This window comes from Marmota flaviventris, chromosome 10 (genome assembly GCF_047511675.1).
Source record: "Marmota flaviventris isolate mMarFla1 chromosome 10, mMarFla1.hap1, whole genome shotgun sequence".
NCBI classification, from domain to species: Eukaryota; Metazoa; Chordata; class Mammalia; order Rodentia; family Sciuridae; genus Marmota; species Marmota flaviventris.
In genome coordinates, this window is record NC_092507.1 from 122,875,494 (window position 1) to 122,900,879 (window position 25,386).

Consider the following 25,386-nt stretch of genomic DNA (forward strand, 5'->3'; position numbering starts at 1 on the left):
GTTATCTAGTTTTCCTTAACTCCAAGGAAGTCAAGGGAATCTAGGAATAGCACTAGATTATCCTTTGATGCCTACCTTATCTGATAAATCCATCCTTTTAATACTTTACTTCATCATTTGTTCACTCCTAGGAATAGTGGTCTGGCCCCTCCTGTAACCATTGTCCAGCCATCATCTTCTGCAGGGCAAATGTTGGCCCAGATTTCCCGCCACTCCAATCCTACCCAAGGAGCAGCCCCAACTTGGACCCCTAGCACCCGCCCAGGCTTCTCTACCCAGGTAAATCTTCTCAGCTTTTTGTGCTTATGTGTTCATTTTAGTTTAGATGGGTTTTTTCCATATGTAAATTTTCTTTTTTCTTTGTTTCTTTTTTTTTGGTGCCAGGAAATGAACCCAGGAGTGCTCAACCACTGAGCCATATCCTCAGTTCTTTTTAGTTTTTATTTTGAATCAGAGTCTCACTAAGTTGCTTAGGACCTCACTAAGTTGCTTAGGACCTCACTAAGTTGCTGAGGCTGGCTTTGAACTTGCTATCCTCCTGCCTCAGCCTCCCGAGCTGCTGGGATTATAGGATTACCATACCTGGCATACCTTCTGATTTTCTTAAGAGCAGCTAGATAATTAAAACACAGATAATCCAAAAACCTCATTAGAGTCCATAGTTTTCAATTTAAAGATAAATTGGAATTGTTCATGTAGAACATTTAGAGCAGGTTTGATTTTTAGATTTATTTTGAAGTAAATTCAAAGAAGTTTTCTCTTTGTTTAGAACTACATGATATAGGAACAAAGGAGAAAATTGCTAATTTTATATAGTGATGTCTGCTTACAAAAAGGAAAAATCCTTATATAATATCCATGGGTATAATACATAATAAATGTTAAGCCTAAAGCAAATATCCTTTATTATATTATTATGTTTATAGTATATAATATTTTAATGAAGTAAAAAAAAAAAAAAAAAAAGCATACTCCAAAATTGTTTTTGCATTGTAATCTCAACTGTGTGAAAAATATACCAAAGGCATCTCCATCAGCCAAGGACACTGGTACTGAGGATAATTACTACCGTGGTTTCCAGTACTTTGATGAGACCAAGAAAGCCATGCCTCTGGGATGTCCTATTATTTGAGCATTCATTATCTCCTGAGGGTTGCAGCTCTCTATAAGTTTGCTGTGACAGAACCAAGAAAGATGTATTTGAAGATTTCTATAGATATTGTGACTTCATGAAAGATTTTGAGGAAATAAAGGCTGGTGTCATAAGTGCAAAATATTTTGGGAATAAATAATCTCTTTGGATTGAGTTTCACAAAGTTTGTCTCTGAACTAGGTGCAGTGGTGCATGCCTGTAATCCTAGCAACTCAGCAGGCTGAGGCAGGAGGATTGCAAAGTTGAGGACCTGAGCAACTTAGTGAGACCCTGTCTCAAAAAATTCAAAAGGCTGGGGCTTTGGCTTCACTGGTAAAGCACCCCTGGATTCACTCCCCATTACAAAAAGCAAAGAAGCAGTTTGTCATTGATCTGTTTTCCAGTACTCTGAAACATGAGTATGTGAGCTAAGTAATAGTTTCTCTTGATAAATAAACTTTGAACAAGTATTAAAAAAGAAAAAGAAAAACTAGAATTATCCAAAAATGTTAACCATGGCTCTCTTGTGGTAGAATTATGATTCTTATTTTGATTAATTCTTATTTTCCTTTTTAAATATTTCACAATGCATGTGCATTACTATTCTAAGGAGAAAAAATTGTTTAGGGCTGGGGATGTAGCTCATTGCTAGAGCACTAGCCTATCACATAAAAGGCCCTGAGTTTTATCTCCAGCACCTGGAGGGAAAAAAAATTTAAAAAGAAAAGGAAAGAAAAGACATTACGAACAAGTACATGCAGAACAGACTGAAAAATAAAAGGATATCAATTTTTTTTTAGGGGCTGGAGTCGTAGCTCAGTGGCAGAGCACTTACCTAGCATGTGTGAGGCACTAGGTTCGATCCTTAGCATACCTTTATTATTTTATTATTTTTTTTAATGCAGTGCTATCCATCTACAACTAAAAAGATTTTTTAAATGCTTTTTTATGTGTATATATGACTTATTAATGACTCGTTTTGTTTAACTTTACAGTTTATAAAGTGCTTTTATTTAATTTTCACAGCTTTATTAAATGCATTTTTTTTGCAATTTTATCTCAGCTGCATAAAAAATAGTGTCAAGGATTGGGAGTTAAGCAGAAGAAATACACAGCTGAAAATAAGTATGAAATTTATTCAGATGAATGTAGTGATTGGCAGAGTATGACTCCTAAGAAATGACATATGTAGGGCTGGGGTTGTGGCTCAGCAGGAGAGCGCTTACCTGGGTTCGATCCTCAGCACCACATAAAATAAATAAATAAAATGAAGGTATTGTGTCCAACTACAACTAAAAAAAAAGAAGCAACATATGTAATAATAATATTTCATTTTTTGTTCTCTGTGTCTTCTGTCTTTAGCAGGTGGCTACTCAGGCTGCAGCCAAAACTCGTTCTTCCCAATTTGGTGTGGGCAACTTTCAGACTTCATCCTCATTCAGCCCCATGTCGCTTTCTGGTGCTCCTACTGCATCACCCGGTGCTGCCACCTATCCTACTCTAACCAATCGTGGATCCAACTTTGGTAAGTTCAGACCAGAAGAAGGATGACAGAAAGACTTTACCACTAAAGAGAAAGAGCGGATTTTGTAGTTAAAATGGTTTGCTTGTGTCCTGGATATACTGACCTAATTACCTACCTACATGAAAAATACATTAGCACATATAACAAAACCATGCAAAATATTGTAATTTTACACTATATAATTTTTTAAAAGCATATGCATATAATGGCATGCATATTTAATCTAAATAACCAAAGTGCTCTTTGGAAAGAGCTATCTAAAGAAGAAAAGTTAATTGGCGACTGGATTTTGAAATAGAAAAGACATTGATAAACTCAAGGACAGAAGAAAACCCAAGTGAAATTACTGACTTGCGTTTAGCTATGTACTAGTTTTTCTTCTCCAGTAGAAAATTAGTAGATTGAAGTTGTTTATTCTTACTGTGTTTCTAGCTCCTGAGACTGGACAGACTGCAGGACAATTCCAGACACGGACAGCAGAGGGTGTGAGTGTCTGGCCACAGTGGCAAGGCCAGCAACCTCATCATCGTTCAAGTTCTAGCGAGCAACATGTTCAGCAGCCTTCAGCACAACAACCTAGCCAGCCTGAGGTCTTCCAGGTGAGAGGGTGAAGACTTCAGAAAATCAGAAAATGGGAAAGAGAGAGAGGGTCAAGAAGGAAAGATGGAGAAGGAAGCATGCCTTGGTTGATGTGTAGACAGAAGGTGTATGGGAGAAGACAGGGAGGGTTTAGTGTTAGTAATTGAGAACATCTTGAACTTAGTGTGATATCCTTTAAAGAGACTAGACAAAATAGTTATGTGAAGCACCATGCAAAGATGCCAAAGAAAATTATTTTAGCTCATCCATGAAGATCTATATCTTTATTTCATAGTAGCTTTGGGTTTAAAATAGGCAGAACAATTTTTTTAAGTGTATGAAATAGAAATACTAAATATAGCTCTAAAGGTCTATTTCTGCAGAATGAGTGGAGTTTTCAAAGACATGAAATAACATTTCCTCAGCTTCTAAATAAGAGTCATAATTCTACCACGAGAGAGCCATGGATAAAATTTTGGGATAATTTCAGTTTTTCTTTTCTTTTTTCAATATTTGTTCAAAGTTTATTTATCAAGAGAAACTATTCCTTAGCTCACGTACTCATGTTTCATAGTACTAGAAAACAGATCAGTGACAAACTGCTTCTTTGCTTTTTTTTTTTTTTGTAATGGGGAGTGAATTTAGGGGTGGTTTACCAGTGAAGCCAAAGCCCCAGCCTTTTGAATTTTTTATTTTGAGACAGGGTCTCACTAATTTCTCAGGTCATCAACTTGCAATCCGCCTGCCTCAGACAAAGGAAGGGCTAATGTAAAGCACAGATTGAAGAAGGCAAAACAGCTTTTGGTGGAAAACAAATAGGATGAGAGACACTCCGTTTATATCTTTAGTGGGTGTATGAAATGTGGCAAGCATATTTTTCTCCTCTTGAAAATATTGAAGACTAGAAAAAGGAAAATGTGCAAGTGTAGGGGAAGACAGAGACTGGACCAGGAAAAAAAGTCTGTAATCTAAAGGAACCAGTTGCTGAGAATAAGGAAGGCTGAAAACTTAGCACAGCAGAGACCTTTTGGGGTCAGGGATAGAGTACAGAGGAATATTAGGAGGCAGCTCAGTGAACGTAAGGGTATGTAACCCAATCTTAATTTTTTAAATTTTCTCTCCGTAGGAGATGCTGTCCATGCTGGGAGACCAAAGCAACAGTTACAACAATGAAGAATTTCCTGATCTAACTATGTTTCCCTCCTTTTCAGAATAGAACTATTGGGGTGAGGATAAGGGGTGGGGGAGAAAAATCACTGTTTGTTTTTTAAAAGCAAAACTTTTGTAAACAGAATAAAAGTTCCTCCCCCTTCCCTTCCCTCACCCCTAAGGGATACCCCTTTCCCTTCTGGGATTTCCTTGCCCTCCCCTTCTCTTGCCTCTCTGAGGTAACAGTTATAGAAGAAATGAAATGAATCCCCAAGGCTTTTATGACCCTTTGAAAATTTGAGGCTAGGCAAGGTTAGAATGCCTTTTCTTATGTCTCTTGACCAGAAGCTAAACAACAATGATTTGTGCTCGGGTTAAGGTGCAGGTTAGAACCTGATGTCCATTACTTGCCTTGGATACACTGTGGCTTTTTTGGAAAGAAATTCAAGGAGAGGAGAAATGTCCTCATATTTGAGGACATGAAACATGGTAGGTATATATGGGGCTTTGGGAAGTGAACATAGGCCCTTTCTGCTACCTGTGAGCAATTCCTCTGGAGAGAAACGTGAGATTGAGTGAGTGTTTATGTATGTATATGTGTCTCAGTGTGTGTATATATGTGGTGCACACGTTTCTGTATTTCTTTCTCCCTATTAGGGAGTTATGCAAAATTTGTCAGATTTTTATCTTTGTGCTCTTCAATGAGTTCTAAGAAGATAAATCTTCCAGGTATTTTCACTTAGTATTGCAGCCAAAGAGTGTTTAAATAAATGTCTTTGCTGCACTTATATCTGTGCTCAGCTAATATGCAACTATAGGTAAAGTCTTCTGTTAATATGGTTGGTCTCTCAAACGTGTTCAGTGATAAAGCTGGATTACTCCTGCTTTTGGTGCTCTCACCTTATCTGGAAGATTGGCAAACATTACTGAAATAGGCTGACAAATGCTTCCAGAAACCCCAGACTTGGCCATACAGATAATGCTGCAATTTTCTGTCAGAATCACACATTATGTGTATTCTATGGAGCTTATTTTCTGCATGGAAACTCAACTTCTTGGATTAGTCCCAGTGAAAATCCTCACTGTTGGAATGAAAACCAAATACAAAGTCCTATTGTAAAGTAGCCTCTTCCATGTCATCCTCAAAATATTCCATATAATAAGAAACAAATTTAGGTTCCTCCTGGGCCTATAGTTCTTTCCTCTCTGTTCCCTTTCCAATCTTGAGATTGGATTTTGCTTTAGAATGCAAGTATGATAACTCCATGTGTTAGGTGGGGCCTGGACTCCTATCCCAGCAGGATTAGTTGGTCATTATAGCCATATAAAAATAGGCTACTACTTTCACCCTTTGCCTTCCTCAGGTAAGTCATATATATTAGCCTTTTTGTTTTTTAATTGGCTTCAGTTGTTATCTAAGTGCAAGACGGAAATAAGAAGTGAAGACATATTAAGTGTATTCTTAGAGGACTGAGGATCAAAGGTGGCCTTGGAGAGGCTGAGGGAATGTCATTTCCTGGGTTTCTCTCCCTTTTGTCTTCAGTCTGGTGCCAGATGGTGGGATGGAAAGGAGGCAGTTTATTTTTTTATTCTATGTGCACACATACAGTATACATATATATTTATATCACAATTTACAAAACCAAAAAGTTGAGTTTCCAATGGAATCCTTGTTTTTTAATAATCGACTGTTTTTAAATGTGATCAGGACTATAATATTGTACAGTTATTATAGGGCCTTGGGGGAAGGGGAGGGCAGGGAGAAGATGCTCTGGGGGCTTTGTTTCTGCTTTTCCTTCAGGGTTTTATTTTTGATTGTTTTTTTTTTTCCTTTGTTGGCCATTTCTGTATTGCTGGCATCTGTGCTAAGCCTTACAGTGGCAAAAATGACGACATGTAGCAAATATTTTAAAACAAAATATTTTTTCCTTTTGTAAAAATTTCTTGTGTTGTGTGATCTTGATTGCGGCTTTATTATTCCTTTCTGGTCAGAAACCAACAGACACCCACAACTAAAGGGAGCCACTGCTTGAGCTTCAAACACACAAGCATAAAGCACAGTGTGAGTCTTTAATTTCAGGAATCAGAAATCATAGGGCCCTGATCACTCAGCACCCCTCCTCCTCACTTGCCCTCCTGATCTTGACACATTTTGAGTAAAATTTATCAGAGACATTCTGACCACATTGGGTGGGGGTGGAGTTGCCTAAGCCTGTGGGGGAAAGGGGAAGAGTTAGGACTTGAAACCATTAGGGCACATATATGGATGCCTTTTCCAGTATGTCTTTGGGGGGGCGGGGGGAAGTGAGGAATTGGGAAATCTAAACTGTTCAAGTCTGGGCCTGGTTTTTCCCTAGGACCATGTGGTTCATTAGCCACTTTTAAAATCCAGAGGCACAATAAGCCTGAGTTCTTGAGAGTAAGTGCGTGGAATCCAGCTAAGAACTGAATCTGAATCCCATGTATTATCCTTTCTATTCCAGTGACCCTCTTTCCCCACATCTGTTTATGGAAGAAAATGGATCTTGGGGGTGTGGTTTGGTAACTGAATTAGACTCTTATGATCTGTCACATGCCTGGATTTGGGGGAAGCATTTGGAGAAGCTCATGTGACTGGATTGGGGATTTTAATAATTGAGACATGCTCATCAGACATCCACCATCTGAGAGTTTTAGCAATAGTGTCACATGTGAGTCCATCAGTCCGTTGATTCAAGTGTTATAAATAACTAGGAGTATTGTTTCTGCTGCCTTTTAGAACCAGTTCCATCTAACTTTCTGGGCAGATCCTCCCTCTGCAAAATCACATTAGGCTAGGAAAGCTATTCCCGCCTGGAAAACATGATGCCTTTTAACCAACAATATCATAAAATACAATTTTGAAGCTTATGTCTCTCCTTATGTTATTTATTTCTAGCCTTTTGTGTTTCTTCCATCATCCCAGAGGTGAGGATCAGACACAAATTTGAAAATAGGTTTCGCTGTTAGGATTTTAGGGAGGTGGGTCATAACAAGGGTAGGGAACGATGCAATCCCTTAATATTAAAGGATTTTAAAGAAAGGTGAGGGAAGATCAGGGTTATACATCCATTTCCCCAGCAAAGGAAAAGGTAAGCCCCTTTACTAGAGTAGTGTGTACTGATGTCTTTTCTCTGCCTCCAGAGAGTCATGTGAAACTCAACACCTACCTAGCAGCTCTCCACCCTAGCATACTACACTGCACACAGAAATGTGCAAATCTGCTTCCTCCTTCCTTTCACCCTAACCCCCCTTTTCTCAACATTTCTATTCCCGCCTCCTTTCCTCATCCAAATTTTCCAGCCAACCGCTAGAGCTGACTTCCGCAATCCTGATGGAATAAATCTAGCACTCCTAGTCTTCCACCCACATTAGCGACACTTCCTGTCTGAAAGGAGCCCAGACAGCCGATTCCCAGCAGCAGGTAAAATTTTTGACTTTCTAGATTTTTTTAGATTATCATTTCTGCCACTTTATTTTGAGAGTATTAGGGATGTAGTGAGTTGGAGATGAAAGTAAACTGTATAATCTCTGCATATTGAAAACATGCCCTTCTTAGTTCTTCTCCTTGACAAATAAAATCTGTCTGGAAATCTTTAGGATTCCTTGTATGATTCGTATATATGCATACATGATTGTTCTTAAAAGCAAAAAAAAAAAAAAAAGGGAATCCTTTACCCATTCTTTAAAATAGCTTCTAGAGCGTTTTTGCTTTGCCCAAAAGGGTTAATTGACTACAGAGAATGAGGAGGAGTGGTACCAGTAACTGGGTATTTCTGCTCTGAGACATCCCCAAACTTTTTAACTCTCTAGCTATTAAATGCTCTGCTAGAAATTTAACACGGATTTGTAAAGATTACGTAAAAACGGACTATACATTTAGTTCATGCAAGTCTTAGAATTCCTAGAGACTGCAAACTTCTTAGAACTGAAAGATCTGCAATTAAGCCAGTTCAAGAAAGGAGTGAAACTTTACTTCTGAAATGCTGTGGATTTAATCATCATTGAAAATGCTTTTCCATCCTGCACTCTAACTTTGATTCTGATCCTTTTGCACTGTGAGGTAGTCACAGAGATTTTTCACTGTTGGAAAAAGAAAAGAAAACCTACCCACGAACATCTGGTTAAAATTAGGTCAGTTTCCGGTCTATGGAGGGAGGGGGTATGAGCAAGGAAGAAGAAATGCATAAGGAGAGTGAGGAGACAGTAAACATCTCATTGTTAAATAAGGAAATGCTATCAACTTTTCCCTTGTCCCCTCCTGACAAGATCTGGAAAACTCAGAATTAAGGCAAGTAAGTAATGAATGCCTTGAAGAAATGATTAGGAAGCAAAATGTAGCTGGAAGTCTCTCCTATGTGTATTCTCCAACCCATTCTCACTTTGCACTTAATTTGTCCATCTTCAAACTTGTAGAGGACAATGAAGAAAACAAATGCTGAACCCACTCGTCCAATTTCCACTCCATTTCTGATTGTACAAGTGTGCATGTGAATGTTGGTTGAATCTCCCTATGTCAGAATACTTAGAACTTACGTACCAGCACCTGATGGAAACCTAGCCTCTTCTTGTCATTGTTCTATTATATAAAGATCACTCTCAGTTCCTTGCTGACCTCCCTTATAGAGCCAAGTTTCCCTGTGCCACATGGTTCCAAGGAAGGGGTTCTATCTTTGGGTTCATGAATCCCCTAGGATTGTTGTGTGTGCATGCATTTTTCTGGTGAGAGAAATGATTAGCGCCTCAAAGGAGTCATCTATGACTTCTAGAAGGTTAAGCCACCTGGTGGAAATATGGCTCTAGCTATTTTCCACACTCCAAGCCAGGCTGTGAACTTATGCCAAATGGAAGTGTCTCCCCTAATTATTCCCTTCCCCAGGATGTGGGGGCTCAAGCTTCTGCTGTTACCCATGGTGAGCTTTGCTCTGTATCCTGAGGAGATACTGGACACCCAATGGGAGCTATGGAAGAAGACCTACAGGAAACAGTATAATGGCAAGGTGCCTGGGAACCCAAAGGGAGCATGGCAGGAGAGCTGGAACCTGAGATTTCCTGTCTTAGCTTCCAGACTCCCTTCTTCAATCCAAATACTGTACTTTACTCCAACCAAGCAAACCTGACCCCTAACTCTTAACATGTGATTCTCATTTTGGTGCCTCAACTCACAATCTATCAAGACCTATCCTTCCTAGCTTTATAACTGCCTGGCTTCAATTCTCTGTACCACAAGAAAAGAAAAGTAGTGTGACTGTCTTATATTTGTCTTTTGGGAAGACTTGTCAGATTTAATGCTATTAATCTGAGTAATATTTCTATAGATTTCTCCATAGCTTTACATTGTATTGTTTGATTTGCTCCCATCTTACTGTTTGCATGCTCTTAATAATTCATAGTTAGTTCCCCAAGTACATTGTAAACCCCTTGTGATTGTAAGTTGCATCTTTTCTTCACAATATCACCTATATAAATTTGCGTACAGTCTATGCAAGTACTGACTATGCTCTGTTTAGGTGGATGAAATCTCTCGGCGTTTAATTTGGGAAAAAAACCTAAAGTATATTTCCATCCATAATCTTGAGGCCTCTCTTGGTGTCCATACATATGAATTGGCCATGAACCACTTGGGGGATATGGTGAGTTGAGTCTCAGCTCTTGGCCTACCTGCCATTTTTGCCTTAGTTCCCTGCTAAAGCTTGGCTTCTTTCTTCTTTGTCTCAGACCAGTGAAGAAGTGGTTCAGAAGATGACTGGACTCAAAGTACCCCCATTTCATTCTCAAAGTAATGACACCCTTTACATCCCAGACTGGGAAGGCAGAGCCCCAGACTCCATTGACTATCGAAAGAAAGGTTATGTCACTCCTGTGAAAAATCAGGTACTCTTCTTTTGGGGTATGTGTAAGTAATCTGGCATGATCTGTTCCTTTTTCTCCTGCTTTGTTGTCAAGATAGGAGGACACGATGAAGAGGGGACAAAGAATTAAGGTATATCTCATACTAAGAGAATGTAGCCTGTTATTTAACTCATCACCTATTTTTGAATTTAGGTTGCTTCTGGGGCTTATTATAAATAGTATTGCAATAAACATTCTCATGCATGTATTTTTGTGCACATGTTAGAAATAGTTATACAAAATAAATCCTAAAATTGTAATTGCTAGGTCACAGTTTTTGGAATCCTTTCCAAAAATGTTTTTACAATTTTATATTCTTATTAGCATGAAAATGTCAGCTTTCCCATAACCTTAACAGAGGATTGTTATCAATAAGATGAACACTTGACTTAACACTCATTTACATATACCACCCCCTTGGATCCCATCACAGTGCTGGGCAATAGATTCGAGATGGCTAAGACACAAGCTGTGTCCTCAAGAAATTCTCCATTTTAGAAAGAGCAGGAAAGAAGAAAAACTGCAACCTAGCAGAACAAATACTAATAATAACTAGCATTTTTTGAGAGATTACTATGAGTAAGAAACTTATAAATTATTATATGACTTAAATCTATTAATCCCAAAACACTTCCATTAAGTATGCTATTATGCATATTTTCCAGATGAAACTGAAGCACATATAGATTTAGTAATTTACCCAAGGTCACATAATTAGTGGGTGCAAAGCTAGGGTTAGAACCCAGGAGACCTACCTCCAAAGCCAGTATGCTATTTTCTCTGTTCTATGGCAGCTAATCATAATAACTGTTATCATAGCATCAATAGCAATAGAATAATGCAACAAATGTTAAATGAAGGAGAATAGATAGACCTCACAACAATGGCAGTGTTTGTGTCAGAACTTATGAAATGCATGAAATTTCATCAGGCAGGTAGATACAAGATATAGAATGTGTGACCAGGAATGACTCATAAGTTGCTCTATATGCCTCTCAGGGTCAGTGTGGTTCCTGTTGGGCTTTTAGCTCTGTGGGTGCCCTGGAGGGTCAACTCAAGAAGAAAACTGGCAGACTCTTAAATCTGAGTCCCCAGAATCTGGTGGATTGTGTGTCTGAGAATGATGGCTGTGGAGGGGGCTACATGACCAATGCCTTCCAATACGTGCAGAAGAACCACGGTATTGACTCTGAAGATGCCTACCCATATGTGGGACAGGTGAGACTGCTTGGTACAGTTATACAGCTCTGTAAGGGTTCCTTTTTCCCTAACATTATTATTATTATTTTTTTTTAATTGGAAACAACTCGAGAAATCTTGTTTTCTTTTGTACTATTCTGCTTTCTTAACCTCTTTTGTCGCTTTGGCCCCAGTGTGGAATACCTAAAAAAAACTTAAATATAGCATAAAATATATAATAGTATATTTTGATTATATAATAATTTAAGTATAATATAATTGTATTATAATATAGTGCCTATATTATAATGTTAATATAATAATATAGAAACTCTAGATTATTATTTCTAACCTATTTTAATGCACCTGTGTCAATTTTGTTGAAATATTCACAGAATTGAAAGATTGCAACTAAATGAGTTAAAGGGATGATTTCCCACAGAAGGCCAAGAAGATTCCTACAAGATGGGAGAACTTTGGGAGCTTAAGATACCATAGCTATAAAAAGAGGATATTATTCCATAGAACTCTAAGCAGGTCTCTATAACCCTCTGATAAAATCTGCATTCCTACAAATAAACTCAGAAACCCACCATGCTATTTTTATGATCATGTGGCTTTAGTTTATATGATCTTAGTGGGGTTTTAAGAAAATTATGTAAGTTAACATGCTAACATATAAAATGAGACAACAAATCAAGTTGCATTATATTTATTTTAGAGATAAAGAATTAGCTCATTTCCTCCTACATGATTCTTTAGTAATAGGAAGGAGATCTTTCTTGCCTAAAAAGAAGGCAATCTGAGGGTTTTTTAAATATTCATTGGGCTGATAGATAACATAATAAGGGCTTTTGCCATGGAGACTTTACAGAAAAGATAGCAAGTTTGAACAATGAAAATGATAACTATTATGTGTTAAGCTGTATCCCTAGTACATTTTCTTTTGATCTGCATAAGAGCTCTGTAAGATAGACTTGTTCTCACTTTAAAGGTGAGGAATTTAATATTTAAGGAGATGAACCTACTCAAATTCATACCACTAGAATGTAGTAAAGACAAGCTTTATCAGCCAGGTCTTTTATCTGATGTAAACTTTCCTAGATAAGTCTTCCATGCACATTTATAAGAATTTTGTACTGGATAAAGTACTTTGGAACAGAATTGTCTGGGCCTCAGGGTGTGTATATATTTAACTTTATTACATAATGTCAATTCTTTTCCCAGTACTAAATATTGAGCCCAGAGGTGCTTTATCACTGAACTACACATTCAGCCCTTTTTATTTTTTATTTTGAGACAGGATCTTGCTAAATTGCTGAGGGTGGTGTTGAATTTACAATTCTCCTGCCTGGGATTACAGTCACATACCACCAAGACCAGCTCATAATATCAAATTATTTATCAAAGTATTTGAAAAATGTATACTGTCAAAAGAAAGTATTTAAATTGAATTGTGTTTTATCTTTGCTACTGATTTTTTAAATTTTTAATTTACTTTTTATTATTATTATTATTATTATTATTATTATTATTTGGTATTGGGGCTTAAACCCAATACTAAATAATACCCACTGAGCCACATCTCCAGCCCTTTTTTGTATTTGTTTAGAAACAAGGTCTCACTGAGTTGCCTAGGGCCTCACTAAGTTGCTGAGGCTGGCTTTGACCTCATGATCCTCCTGCCTCAGCCTGCTGAGCCACTGGGATTACAGATGTACATCACTATGCCCAGCTGTTACTGATTTTTATGAACTTCAAAAAGATATTTAGATACTAATTCTGTATGTGTTGTAAGTCAAGGTTTGTCTTTTTATTCTTTTTATGATGTCTTTCAATCTAGGAAAGTTAATTTTTTATGTAGTAAAATTATTAATTATTTCTTTGCAATTTATGTCTTTAAAAAACCTAATGCACCAAGTTTTTTTATTCATATGTTGTCATTTGAAATATTTACTGCAATAAAGTGCTCATTTAATATGAATGACTATAGAAACCCATTTTCATGGATCTTCAACAACCTACTTTGATATATCCTCATGAAAATGGCCACATCAAAACAGTGCTTTATTTTGTTGATTTTATTCCATAATCATTCTATGTTATGATTTTTCAGTTGTCAGACATAGAAGGCAAAGAAAATGGAAGTGTACCTGGAAAAGAAAGTCTGAGCAGGGCACAGTGGTGCACACCTGTAATTCTACTCTCTGGGAGGTGGAGGCAGGAGGATTTCAAGTTTGAGGTCAGCGTGGGCAACTTAGTGAGACTCTGTCTCAAAATAAAATTTCCAAAAGGACTGGGGATGTACCTCAGCATTAGCATACTTGCCTAGCATGTATGAGGTCTTAGGTTCAATCCCTAGTGTGCCAAATAAATAAATAAATAAATAATGATAATAATAAAATAAAAAGTCTTTAATCCATATATAATTTCCAGAACTGATAGTTCCCATCCAAGTCCATATATGAACTTGAACGAAGGCAAAGCATACTAAAGTTACCATAATAGATTAGCTTTTTAATTCTGACTACATCATCATTTAGTGAGATAACCTGAGCTTGGTCTTAACTTTTTGTTCTCATATGCTATTAAAAAAAGAGAAAGAAGTGAAGGAAGGAGGAAACAAGAAAGGAAAGAAATTCCAATGGTATATGCAGAAAACAAATTTGTTTTTATGATTTTCTGCATCTTTATAATTCACAGCTAATTTAAAGTTATATGTCACAATATTAGAAACAAATAAATACTACCAGAACTAATAGTTCATCCACTGAAAACTTGCATCATTTACATTATATTAATCTGTTTGTTAAGAAATTGTTTAATGAATGGCTTGGATACTCTAAATAATTTAAATGAAAATTATAAAATACTTTAAACTCTATTTTGGGATGAAAGGAAAATTTGACTTTTAATTTCTGTTTTCCTTCACCCTCAAATAATTTCTTCATCATTTTACAGCAATGTGGAATAAAGTTGGCCTTTTTATCAGTTAAAATGAAGACTTAACCAGACAATTTGTGTGAAGACACAAATTCCATTTTTTCATAGTCTGACTTTTGCTTGGACTTTACAGTTTCTAAAAGCAGTTATTGTCCAAACCCAAAGTAATTTTTCTTCTCAAATGAGCTTGTGAATGAATGGAGGGGAGATTAAAAAAAAATTAAAGAAGTGATCTGATGGGTAGCAGCCATATAAGAATTTTTTTTTTTTTTTTCTGAGAAAAAGAAAAACGAAGATTTATTGCTTTGCCGGCAAAGGAGAAACACAGGGAGCTCCTGTCCCAAAGGCTGTGATTTTGCCCACCACGAGAAGCAGGGGTTCCAAAGAAGTGATTCAAAGGCTTCCCCCCACGTTCTCTGTCAGAGTTGTAATTCACTTGATAATTTGGGAGAAGGTATTCACTTGATAATTTGGGAGAAGGTCATTTCTGAGATCTTCTGGTACCATCCCCAAAGTCTGAATTTCTTTGTTCCTTTGGTGAGTTATCAGGGACAGATAACTCATGCCTAAAATGGGGAAGGAAGGTAATCCTATTTCCCTAAGGGACAAGTGGGGAGAGATTAGGGAAGAGCAGGGAGGGAGGAAGAGAAAGAAATATGTCCATTTTTTTAAAAGTTGCAGTGGCAGAGCAGCAAGGGCTGTATATCAAACATGAAGTAGACCACTGTTTCATGTGTATCTATTTTCCTAAATAAACCTGTCTAATGCCTTTAAAAAGAAAGAGGGAAAGCTCAGTTGGTAGAGTACTTGCCTAGCATGTGTGAGGCACTGGGTTCAGTTCTCAGCACTGCATATAAGTAAATAAAATAAAGGTCCATTGGCAACTAAAAAAAATTTTAAAAATGAAAAAGAAATCCCATGTGAAGGAAAAGCCAAGGAATGGGAGCTGGGTAAGCGAGAAATGAAAGATGGAGACCAAGCAGAGATACACACGAGAGTTAATTTATCAGAGCTGACAAATAAAGGCCATCTCTCTATATGAGAGAGAGGCCCAGAGAGGAATATTTTAAAGGACAGTAACAAAGCTATTCCAGTCACATTGCAGATTTTTCTGACTTTAATGCATCATCACCTGATGTCTTTTGGAGTCCGTGTCAAAATATTCTGTTTTACTTATATATAAATCTGTGTGTGTTTTTTTTGTTTGTTTGTTTGTTGTTTTTTTTTTTTTTTTGGTGATGCTGGGGATTGAGCCGAAGGCCTCATGAATGCTAGGCAAACTCTCTATTAGAGTTACATTCCTAGCCTAATATGTGCAATTTTGACACCAGGAAGCATCATGGATTTGGATCACATGGGAGAGAACAAAGGGCTCTCAATAAATCATTAAGGCAGTAGACCACAGTAATCTTAGAATATCATATCAAATGCTCCCATTACTTTAATATTTAGACAATACATTCTTTTTATAGATATAACTTAAGATTTTGAAGGAATAGTTTGTAGGAAGATATGTTGCCATTAGACTCCATAATTGTGGCTTAACAATAAAACATATTGCTGGGCTGGGGTTGTCACTCAGTGTTAGAGCACTTGCCTAGCATGTGTGAGACACTGGGTTTGAGTCTCAGCACTGCATACAAATAAATAAATAAATAAAAATAAAGGCCCATTGACAACTAAAAATATATATATATTAAAAAAACATTCCTAATTAGATTTGCAAAATATGGTGTTGGGAGGTCATAAACTAAATTGCTGCTATTAATCTATTTTAGTACTGTGTTATATACTTTTTAAATATTTGCACAAAGGTCCAGCCAAAATTCTGCTTCGCACTAGGTTCCCTGATACAGATTCAGAGGTCCCAAGTCCTCCTTCTAACTGAGCTTTGGCCTTGGCCTTTTCCCCACAGAGCATCTGGTACCTCCTGTACTCTGAGGCTCACACATACTACACAGCCAAAAGATGATTTGTGCTTTATAAAAAATAAATCTTATTTCGAGCTGGGCATGGTAGGTGCACACCTGTAATTCCAGATACTCAAGAGACTAAGCAGGAGGATCTCAAGTTCAAGGCCAGCCAGGGCAACATAGTGAGACCCTGCCTCAAACTCAAAAGAACTGGGGATGTAGCTCAGTGCTAGAGTGGCACTGGGTTCAATTCCCATATCTCCAAATTATCATCATTATCTTATTTCAGAAATCTTTTCATACCCTGGTATAATAAAAACAGTCTCTCTTTCTTAAGTTCTATAGTTTTTCCTTATGTCTTTAAACAACCTAGAGGTGATGTTTATGAGTGGCAGAAGGTAGCAATCCAGTTTTCATAGCTTTCTAAAATGGTAAAGAGGAACAGACCTAGAGATTCTAGTCTGCTGCCCTTCTTAGTTCATTGACATTACTCAGAACACTGGTTAAGTTTCTCACTCCCCAACTCATTCCCTAATGCTTGGTCCTAGTCCTATTACAAACTGTTTCTTTCCAGGAGGAAAACTGTATGTACAACCCAACAGGCAAGGCAGCTAAATGCAAAGGGTACAGAGAGATCCCTGCAGGGAATGAGAAAGCTCTGAAGAGAGCAGTGGCCCGAGTGGGACCTATTTCTGTGGCCATTGATGCAAGCCTGACCTCCTTCCAATTTTACAGCAAAGGTAAGAAGCAGCGCCTATAGAACACTCTTTTATGATGGGCTTGGTGACTTCTTAAAGGATCCTGAGCATTTTCAATACTTAAGTTTTCATATCCAGACTCAGTCTACTAGAGAAAAACTGACAGCTGTCACAATGTAAAGCCATCTCTGTTGTAAACCTTCTTAATTGGGACAGAATCCTAGAATCTCCTAGAATGAGACCCTACTGGGCAACTCTTGGATTGCAGAGTCTCATCTTGGCAGTTTGTTTCCTAGGTGTGTATTATGATGAAAGCTGCAATAGTGATAATCTGAACCATGCAGTTTTGGCAGTGGGATACGGGATCCAGAAGGGAAAGAAGCACTGGATAATTAAAAACAGGTAATGATGGGGACACTATCTCTATCATTAAATCACCCTTATGATACTCAAACTAATCTCCAGCTTCTGGATATTTTTTTATTTCTCCCAAATCAATAGAAAATTATCTCAGGTTCTTTAGTTCTACCTTCTCAGAGATTCTTAATTCTGAAGCTAACATTGAGACAGTAGTGCTAAAATATATGTTGATTACCTGCTCCATATGCAAGATGCTTAGTCCCATGTACAAATGAGTAAATGTCTGCTTTCAGTGACATTTACTCACAACTGAAAAAGAAAGACTGACTTAACTAACCATGACATAAAGCAGCACAAATAACCAGCTCCTTTCCTCAGTAATCTCGTCTGCTCTTGTAGTTTCATCCATCTTATCTTTGGAATTTACTCCCAGTTCAAGATCACTGGCCTCAGTCTTTCTTGTCTCAGTAAATCTAACTCAACTTTCAGTTGATAATTCAACCTGATTTCCAACTACCTTTCCAGACCTATCTCCCACTACACTCTGTCAGGCACTTTGTTTTTCAGTCACTTGATCCTAACACATTTCTTGTCTCTATTGTTAATTTCACACCTCCACTGGCAACCCATTCCCACAGGTCCAAATTCTACCCAGCTTTTCAGCACAGTCTCAAATGCCACTTCATACATCAAACTCTCTACATCCTCTTGATCATAAGTAATCTAGTCTACCTTTGGGATGAATAACATTATCGCTCCACTTCTTACTTTAAACTTATCTTTAAAGGTAAAAACCATCTTACTCATTTTTATTTTTGTACGTTTTCAAGTACCTAGCACAATATAGTAAGTGTCTTAAAGAATAAATAAACTGATGGTAATAAGTATTTTTCTTGATTGATCTTACAGCTGGGGAGAGAACTGGGGAAACAAAGGCTACATTCTCATGGCTCGGAATAAGAACAACGCCTGTGGTATTGCCAACCTGGCCAGCTTCCCCAAGATGTGATTCCCACCATACAGTCTCATCCTTTTCTTCCATTCCTTCTATGATGGTGCAATATAATGATGTATTTTGGAAGGGAGTAGGTGGACCGCTTGAAGCAGATGTGGTGACCCTGAGATTGTCTGTTTAATTATTCTACTCAGTGACAACCCTACTACTTTCTTTCTCTATATGCAAGGCCATTTTATTTGGGCCACAGGAGGAATTTCCTTGGAGGAATGTACATAGGTGAGATGTGATCACAGCCTGCCTTGACTGTGTTGTCTAGAGCTGATGCTGTACTGATAGAGGCTGGTGATCTTTGGGTAGGCTAGATTCTCATTCACTGGGACTAGTTAGCTTTAACCACCATAGGGGACTAAGGTGATCTGACTTCTCAGTTCCCAAGTTCTTTTATATCCTCAAGGTAGAAATTTCTGTGTTTTCCACTCCAATTCACAAGTCTTTGGTATAAGTTTACATGATATAAAAAGTATGTTTTCTTTTTCCTTCCTTGTATTTTTGGAATAAAGTATTTATCTCTTGCCTACAATTTAATAAACAGAATTTAGAACACATTCATTTTGTGATGGGTATTGTACTAGGTGCTAGAGACAAAAATATGACCAAAGTATGTTCCCAAAATATGTATTCACAGTCTGATTGGAAAAACTATCACATAATTCATTCCAATTCATTTATTTGTTCATTCCTTTAGCCAGCATTTATTGAGTAGTTACTCCACACCAAGAACTGTACTAAATTTCTGGGACTAAATGGATCTGAGGAGAGCTGAGATTGTGGCTCAGTGGTGGAATGCTCGACTAGCATGTGCGAGGCCCTGGGTTTGCTCCTCAGCACCACATAAAAATAAATAAATAAAATAAAGTTATTGTGTCCAACTACTTCTAAAAAATAAATATTAAAAAAAATGGACCTGAGGAGATCTCAATATTTAATACTACCTGTGGGACAACCAGATTAAGTGAAACCCATACCTGAGTCTTGAAAAATGTCTTGAGTCTTTCTGAGATTCGGTACCCTAAACTTTTGCTGTCAATAAAGGAGGGAATTGAAATTTCTTTTTAAATTTTTTTTTCCAGTACTGGGGATTGAATTCAGGGACACTTTACCACTGAGCGACAGTCTTAGTCCTTCCTTTTTATTTTCAGACAGGGTCTCATTAAGTTGCTGAGGCTAGCCTCAAACCTGCTTCAGGCTCCTGAGTCACTAGGATTATATATGTGTGTCTATATGTGCTCCCAACTGGAAATTGAAATTCCTTACTTCATAGTAACTATAAGGCTTCATAGTAAATATAAGCTCAATTTGTCAAGGGCTCCAGAAACCTAGTCCTTCACTTCTGGGTTTTAATACCCTTAAAGCTTGGTTTCCTGAGATGCTCTCTAAGTATAGATTTGGTTGGATAAAGGTGCTGTGCTTTTATGTATGAAAAAATTTATAGAAAAGTCTAAGGAATTAATTGAAAAACTATTAGAACTAACAGAATGAGTCCAACATATTTGCAGATCAACATATAAAAAATCAATTATTTCTGTATAGTAGTAACAACCAAAAAGAAATTAAGAAGAAACCAACTTCATTTACAATAGCATCAAAAAAACAATAACAAACATAGTTAGGAACAAATTTGACCAAAAAAAAATAAAAACTGTACATTCTAAAAACTATAAAATGTTGTTTAAAAAAACCCCTAAAACCTAAATAAATCGAAAGAAACCCCATATTCATGGATTGGAAGACACTATTAAGATGGTAAACTTGATCTACAGATTTAACAAAATACTTCTCAAAATCCTAGCTGGTTTCTTTGTAGAAATTGACAAGCTGGCTCTAAAATTCATATGGATATTCAAGGGATCCAGAATAGTCAAAATAATCTTGAAAAAGAACAAAACTGGATGACTCATACTTCACTTAATACAGACCAACAGTACCTTCAACAGAGTGGCATAAGAATAGGCATATACATCAGTGGAACAGAATAAAGAGTATTGAAATAAACCCTTACATTTATGTTCAGTAGATATAGGGTGACAAGACAATTCAATGGGGGAAAGAATAGTCTTCTCAATAATGCATATTGGAACAACTGAATGATCATATGCAAAAGAATGAGGTTGGAACACTACCTAACCCCATACATAGAAATTAATTCAAAATGGTTAAAAGGAAAAAAAAAAAAAAAAAAACCTTAAGTAGGGGCTGGGATGTAGTTCAGTTGGCAGAGTGCTTGCCTAGCATGCACAAGGCCCTGAGTTCAATCCCCAGCACCACCAGAAAAAAAAAGTAGGGTCTAGGTACAGTGACACATGTCTGTGATCTCAATGACTTGGGAGGCTGAGACAGGAGGATCACAAGTTTGAGGCCAGTCTTGGCAACTTAGTGAGTTGTCTCAAAAAAAAAAAAATTAAAAGAGCTGAGGATGTAGATCAGTGGTAAAGTGCCCCTGGGTTCAATCCCAAGTACCTCCCACCCCCAATAAAGAATATCCACTAAAGGTGGGAGCTGGGGAACTCAGTAGCAGAGAGCTTGCCTAGCATGGCTCGGGAGGCTGAGTCAGGAGGAGCATGAGTTCAAAGCCAGTCTTAGCAACTTAGCAAGGCACTTAGCAACTCAGTGAGATCTTATCTTTAATAATAATAACAATATATATTATTTATAATATACCTAACTCCATACATTAAAAATTAATTCAAAATGGTTAAAAAAAAAAAACCTTAAGTAGGGGCTGGGGATATAGTTCAGTTGGCAGAATGCTTGCCTAGCATGCACAAGGCCCTGAGTGCATGCTAGGCAATACTATATATATAACAATATATATTATTATGTATATATAATTTATATTATATATATGGCTGGGGATGTGGCTCAGTGATTAAGCACCCCAGGGTTTAATCCCCAGTACCAAACAAAAAACTACAGTGAGGTACCACTTCATACCAATTAGGATTACAAAAATGAAGTAAAAAACAGAATATAAAATGTACTGGTGAGGATATAGAGAAAATTTGGAATTCCTGAACCCTGTCAAGTGGGAATGTAAAATGATGAAGCTGCTTTGGAAAAGTTTGTTGGTTCCTCAAAAAGTTATACATAGAATTACCATATGATCCAGAAATTGCACTTGTAGATATAAATCCAAAAAAAATCAAAAGTAAGAATCCAGGCAGATTCTTAAATAAAAGTGTTTTTAGAATTTTATATAATAACCAAAAAGTGGAAAAAAATCCAATGTCAATCAACAGATGCATGGATAAACATTTCTTTATTTTTCTGTAAAAAAAAAAAAATTCTGATACATCCCATCACATGGATAAATTTTGAAAACATAAGTGAAATAAGCCAGATACAAAAAGACAAATATGTGGTTACACCCACATGAGGCATTTAATATCGGCAAATTCATAGAGACAGGGAGTAGAACAGAGGACACCGGGGACTGAGAAGGGGTGGGATTGGGGAGTTATCACTTAATGGGTAGAGTTTGTTTCTATTGGGGATGATAAAAAAAAAAAAAAGGTTATGACATAGGAGAGTGTTGGATGTGTGCTGCAAGGAATATACTGGAATTCTATACAATTTTGCTGTGAAGATAAAGTTACTCTAAAAATAGGCTTACACAATATTCTGGAAACAATACTACTCAAAATTTTAAACAACATTGTGAGTGTGCCTGGTACCACCGAATTTTACACTGAAAAATGGTTAATGGTAAATTTTATGTGTTTTTATCACATTTGCAAAATAAGAGAAAGTCTAGTAACTATTCAAAGCTTTTTTTTTAATCCAGCTATATGATTCTGAATTAAATATTGCTTAATTGTTGTTTGGTTGTGATTCTTATCTTCTCTTATAGTCCAGATTGTAGTTGGGCACAATGCCTTTATTTTTATGTGGTGCTGAAGCTGGAACCCAGAGCCTCATATGTGCCAGGCAAGTGCGCTAAGCCACAACCCCAGTCCTGAAAACTGTGATTCTAAACAAGGGAGAATGGATGGAAAAGAGCACATGATTATTCTTGTTTCATATCACATATTCTATCCTGCTGGGCAAGAATATGGAAGAATCCCTCCCTGGAAACAGAGTAAGTTCTTCAACGAGCCAGGAACCTCCACATTTACCCTCTGTGGGGAATCTTCTTGACCATTCACCATGGTTCCTAGGTCCTTCTAATAGACAAAGAACCTATCTCTTCTCTAGGGCTATGCCAGAGATGGGCGCAGACCGGGAAATGCGCTTTCTATGAACTACTCAACTGTATCAGTGAGACACGTTGGGAACCTAGGAATACAAAAGACTCTTTCTCTCTGCATCCTGGCTGTGGTGTCCCAAGCTGCTTTCTTCCACCATACCCTTTGGCCATGATGTTCTGCCTCACCTCAGACTCGAAGCTACAGTGTTGGCTAACCATGGACTGAACCTTTGAAACTGTGAACTGAAATAAACTTTTAATTCCTTTGGGGGGAAAAAATCAACAAAAGTTTACTGAGGGGCTGAGGTTGTGGCTCAGTGGTAGAGCTCTTGCCTAGCATGTGTGAGACCATGGGTTCAAGTCTCAGCACCACATATAGATAAAATAAAGGTTTATTTACAACTAAAATAAATATATATTTTTTAAAAAGTTTATTGAGAAGGCTCCCCCCAACTCAGTTAACTTCATGTTAAAAGTATTTTAACTTTATGTTAAAAGTATCCCCAGTCCCCTTTTCTCCTCAGTCTATTGTCTTCACCTCACCTTTGTGTATTTCTTGGGAGAAAAGTTAGTAATTTACTAAGTAAGCTGTTAAGTTCCCAGCACACTTGTGTAGATTAATAAAGATTGAAACTAGCATCAGTAATCAAATCTAAAATTCAGAGTCATTTTCTTTTAAGTTTAAGTAAGATAGTTACTCAGAAACTTGAAGCAGCTGATTTTCAGGGTGCATGAAGCTAAAAGACAGTGACATTAAGTCTAAGAAAAGACACAACTGTAATAGGCACAAAGCTTCCTTATTCTGCTTTCATTTCCGTTCTCCCACGTCATTCAGGAATCGTTTCCTCATTTTTAAAAAACTTATTTATTTATTATTTCTTACATACATCACATTAGAGGAGTGCATTACATTCATAATTGTTTGCATTGCAATTCTTAATACACCCTTATCCCACAATTTATCAAATCTCTGTTTGTATATAAGGTATGTTGACCCCAAATTCACATCTTCATACATGAAGTTTGTATAATGATGAGGGTCTCCTTTCATTATCCATGCTATTCCCCTTCTCTCTCCCTTTCCCTCCCACTCCTATTCCCTATCTAGAGGTAATCTTCCTCCCTTGCACTCCCTCCCAACCCCATTTTGAGTCACCCCCCTTATATCAGAGAAGACATTCGGCATTTGTTTTTTTGGGATTGGCTAACTTCACTTAGCATAATCTGTTCTAATGCCATCCATTTCCCTGCAAATGCCATGATCTTATTATTTTTTAGTGCAGAGTAATATTCCATTGTGTATAAATGCCATATTTTTTTAATCCATTCATCCACTGAAGGACATCTAGGTTGGCTCCACAGTTTAGCTACTGTGAATTGTGCTGCTATAAACATTGATGTGGCTGTATCCCTGTAGTATGCTGTTTTTAGGTCCTTTGGCTATAGTCCGAAAAGAGGAATAGCTGGGTCAAATGGTGGTTCCATTCCCAGCTTTCTAAGGAATCTCCATACTGCTTTCCATATTGGCTGCCCTAATTTGCAGTCCCACCAGCAGTGTATGAGTGTACCTTTTGTCCTGCATCCTCACCAACACTTGTTGTTTGTCTTCATAATGCCTGCTATTCTTACTGGGGTAAGATGGTATCTTAGAGTAGTTTTGATTTGCATTTCTCTGATTGCTAGAGATGATGAGCATTATTTCATATATTTGTTGATTGATTGTATATCCGCTTCTGAGAAGGATTATTATATATATATATTATATTCTGATTGGATTATTATTTTTTTTGTGCTTATCTTGTTGAGCTCTTTATATACTCTAGAGATTAGAGCTCTATCTGATGTGTGAGGGGTAAAAATTTGTACCCAGAATGTAGGCTCTCTATTCACCTCACAGATTATTTCTTTTGCTGAGAAGAAACTTTTTAGTTTGAATCCATCCCATTTGTTAATGAAATAATGTTAGAAAACTTTCTAGGCATGAAGAATGAAATGGAAATCCAAATCCTAGAACCCTACAGGATGCCGAATGTGCAAAATCACAAGAGATCCACACCAAGACACATTATAATGAAAATGCCCAACATACAGAACAAGGAGAGAATTTTAAAAGCCACAAGAGAAAGGAAGCAGATTACATTTAGGGGTAAACCAACTAGGTTAACAGCTGATCTTTCAATACAGACTCTGAAAGCTAGAAGATCCTGGAACAACATATTTCAAACGCTGAAAGATAATGGTTTCCAACCCAGAATCTTGTATCCAGCAAAATTAAACTTCAGGTTTGAAGATGAAATAAAAACCTTCCCGATAAACAAAAGAATTTGCAGCTAGAAAAAAATCCTTGGCAAAACATTACATGAAGAGGAAATGAAAAATAACAATGAAAACCAACAGTGAGAGATAGTACAGTAAAGGAAAAACTAATCAAAAAGGAAAAACAAATCATGTTTCCCCATTTTTGATGTAAGGGTGCCAGTGTTCTAGATAAGATTTAGTATTGTGCTGTTGAGACTTGCTTTGTTTTTTGCTTTTAACCTGATTAAGTTTTGAATAGTAAATGTGCTCCATTTGGGGGGAGTTTACTGTGTAAAAATCTGATTTACAGCTTTAAAATATTACCAGATGTTTTTGTTTGTTTGTTTGTTTGTTTACTGTACTGGGGATAAAACTCAGGGGCACTGCACCATTGAGCTACATCCCCAGCCCTTTTTATTTTGAAACAGAGTCTAAATTGCCCAGACTGGCCTCAAACTTGTAGTTTCCTGTTTCAACCCCCTGATTAAGGAGATCATAG

General features: G+C 37.1%; 2 protein-coding genes across 8 annotated transcripts in view; both read left to right on the top strand.

Annotated features, from left to right (window-relative positions):
• Arnt (aryl hydrocarbon receptor nuclear translocator) overlaps positions 1-6,325 on the top strand; it is a 73,792-nt gene extending 67,467 nt beyond the window's left edge. For 3 of the 5 annotated variants that reach the window (XM_027953885.2, XM_071618464.1, XM_071618461.1), the window contains 4 exons: positions 132-279; positions 2,495-2,657; positions 3,090-3,256; positions 4,363-6,325. In XM_027953885.2, coding sequence (XP_027809686.1) covers positions 132-279; positions 2,495-2,657; positions 3,090-3,256; positions 4,363-4,452 — 568 coding nt within the window. In that variant the 3' untranslated portion in view covers positions 4,453-6,325. The remainder of the gene's footprint in view (positions 1-131; positions 280-2,494; positions 2,658-3,089; positions 3,257-4,362) is intronic. The other 2 variants (XM_027953887.2, XM_071618462.1) reach the window with 1 other exon arrangement.
• A 310-nt stretch (positions 6,326-6,635) lies between these two features.
• Positions 6,636-23,247, top strand: Ctsk (cathepsin K). 3 transcript variants are annotated; one of them, XR_011708970.1, is made up of 9 exons: positions 7,858-9,403; positions 9,914-10,036; positions 10,122-10,277; positions 11,295-11,513; positions 16,905-17,070; positions 17,325-17,430; positions 18,298-18,622; positions 22,254-22,481; positions 22,598-23,247. XR_011708970.1 is itself a non-coding variant. In XM_027953889.3 (8 exons), the coding sequence occupies exons 2-8, from the start codon at positions 9,284-9,286 to the stop codon at positions 18,395-18,397; spliced, it is 990 nt and encodes a 329-aa protein (XP_027809690.1). In that variant the 5' UTR covers positions 6,636-7,827; position 9,283; the 3' UTR covers positions 18,398-18,951. The 3 variants fall into 3 exon arrangements, 2 of the variants coding, with proteins under 2 accessions (XP_027809690.1, XP_027809689.1); XM_027953889.3 differs by lacking the exons at positions 22,254-22,481; positions 22,598-23,247 and adding an exon at positions 6,636-7,827 and having other exon boundaries at positions 9,283-9,403; positions 18,298-18,951; XM_027953888.3 differs by lacking the exons at positions 22,254-22,481; positions 22,598-23,247 and having other exon boundaries at positions 18,298-18,951.
• Positions 23,248-25,386: the final 2,139 nt, after the last annotated feature.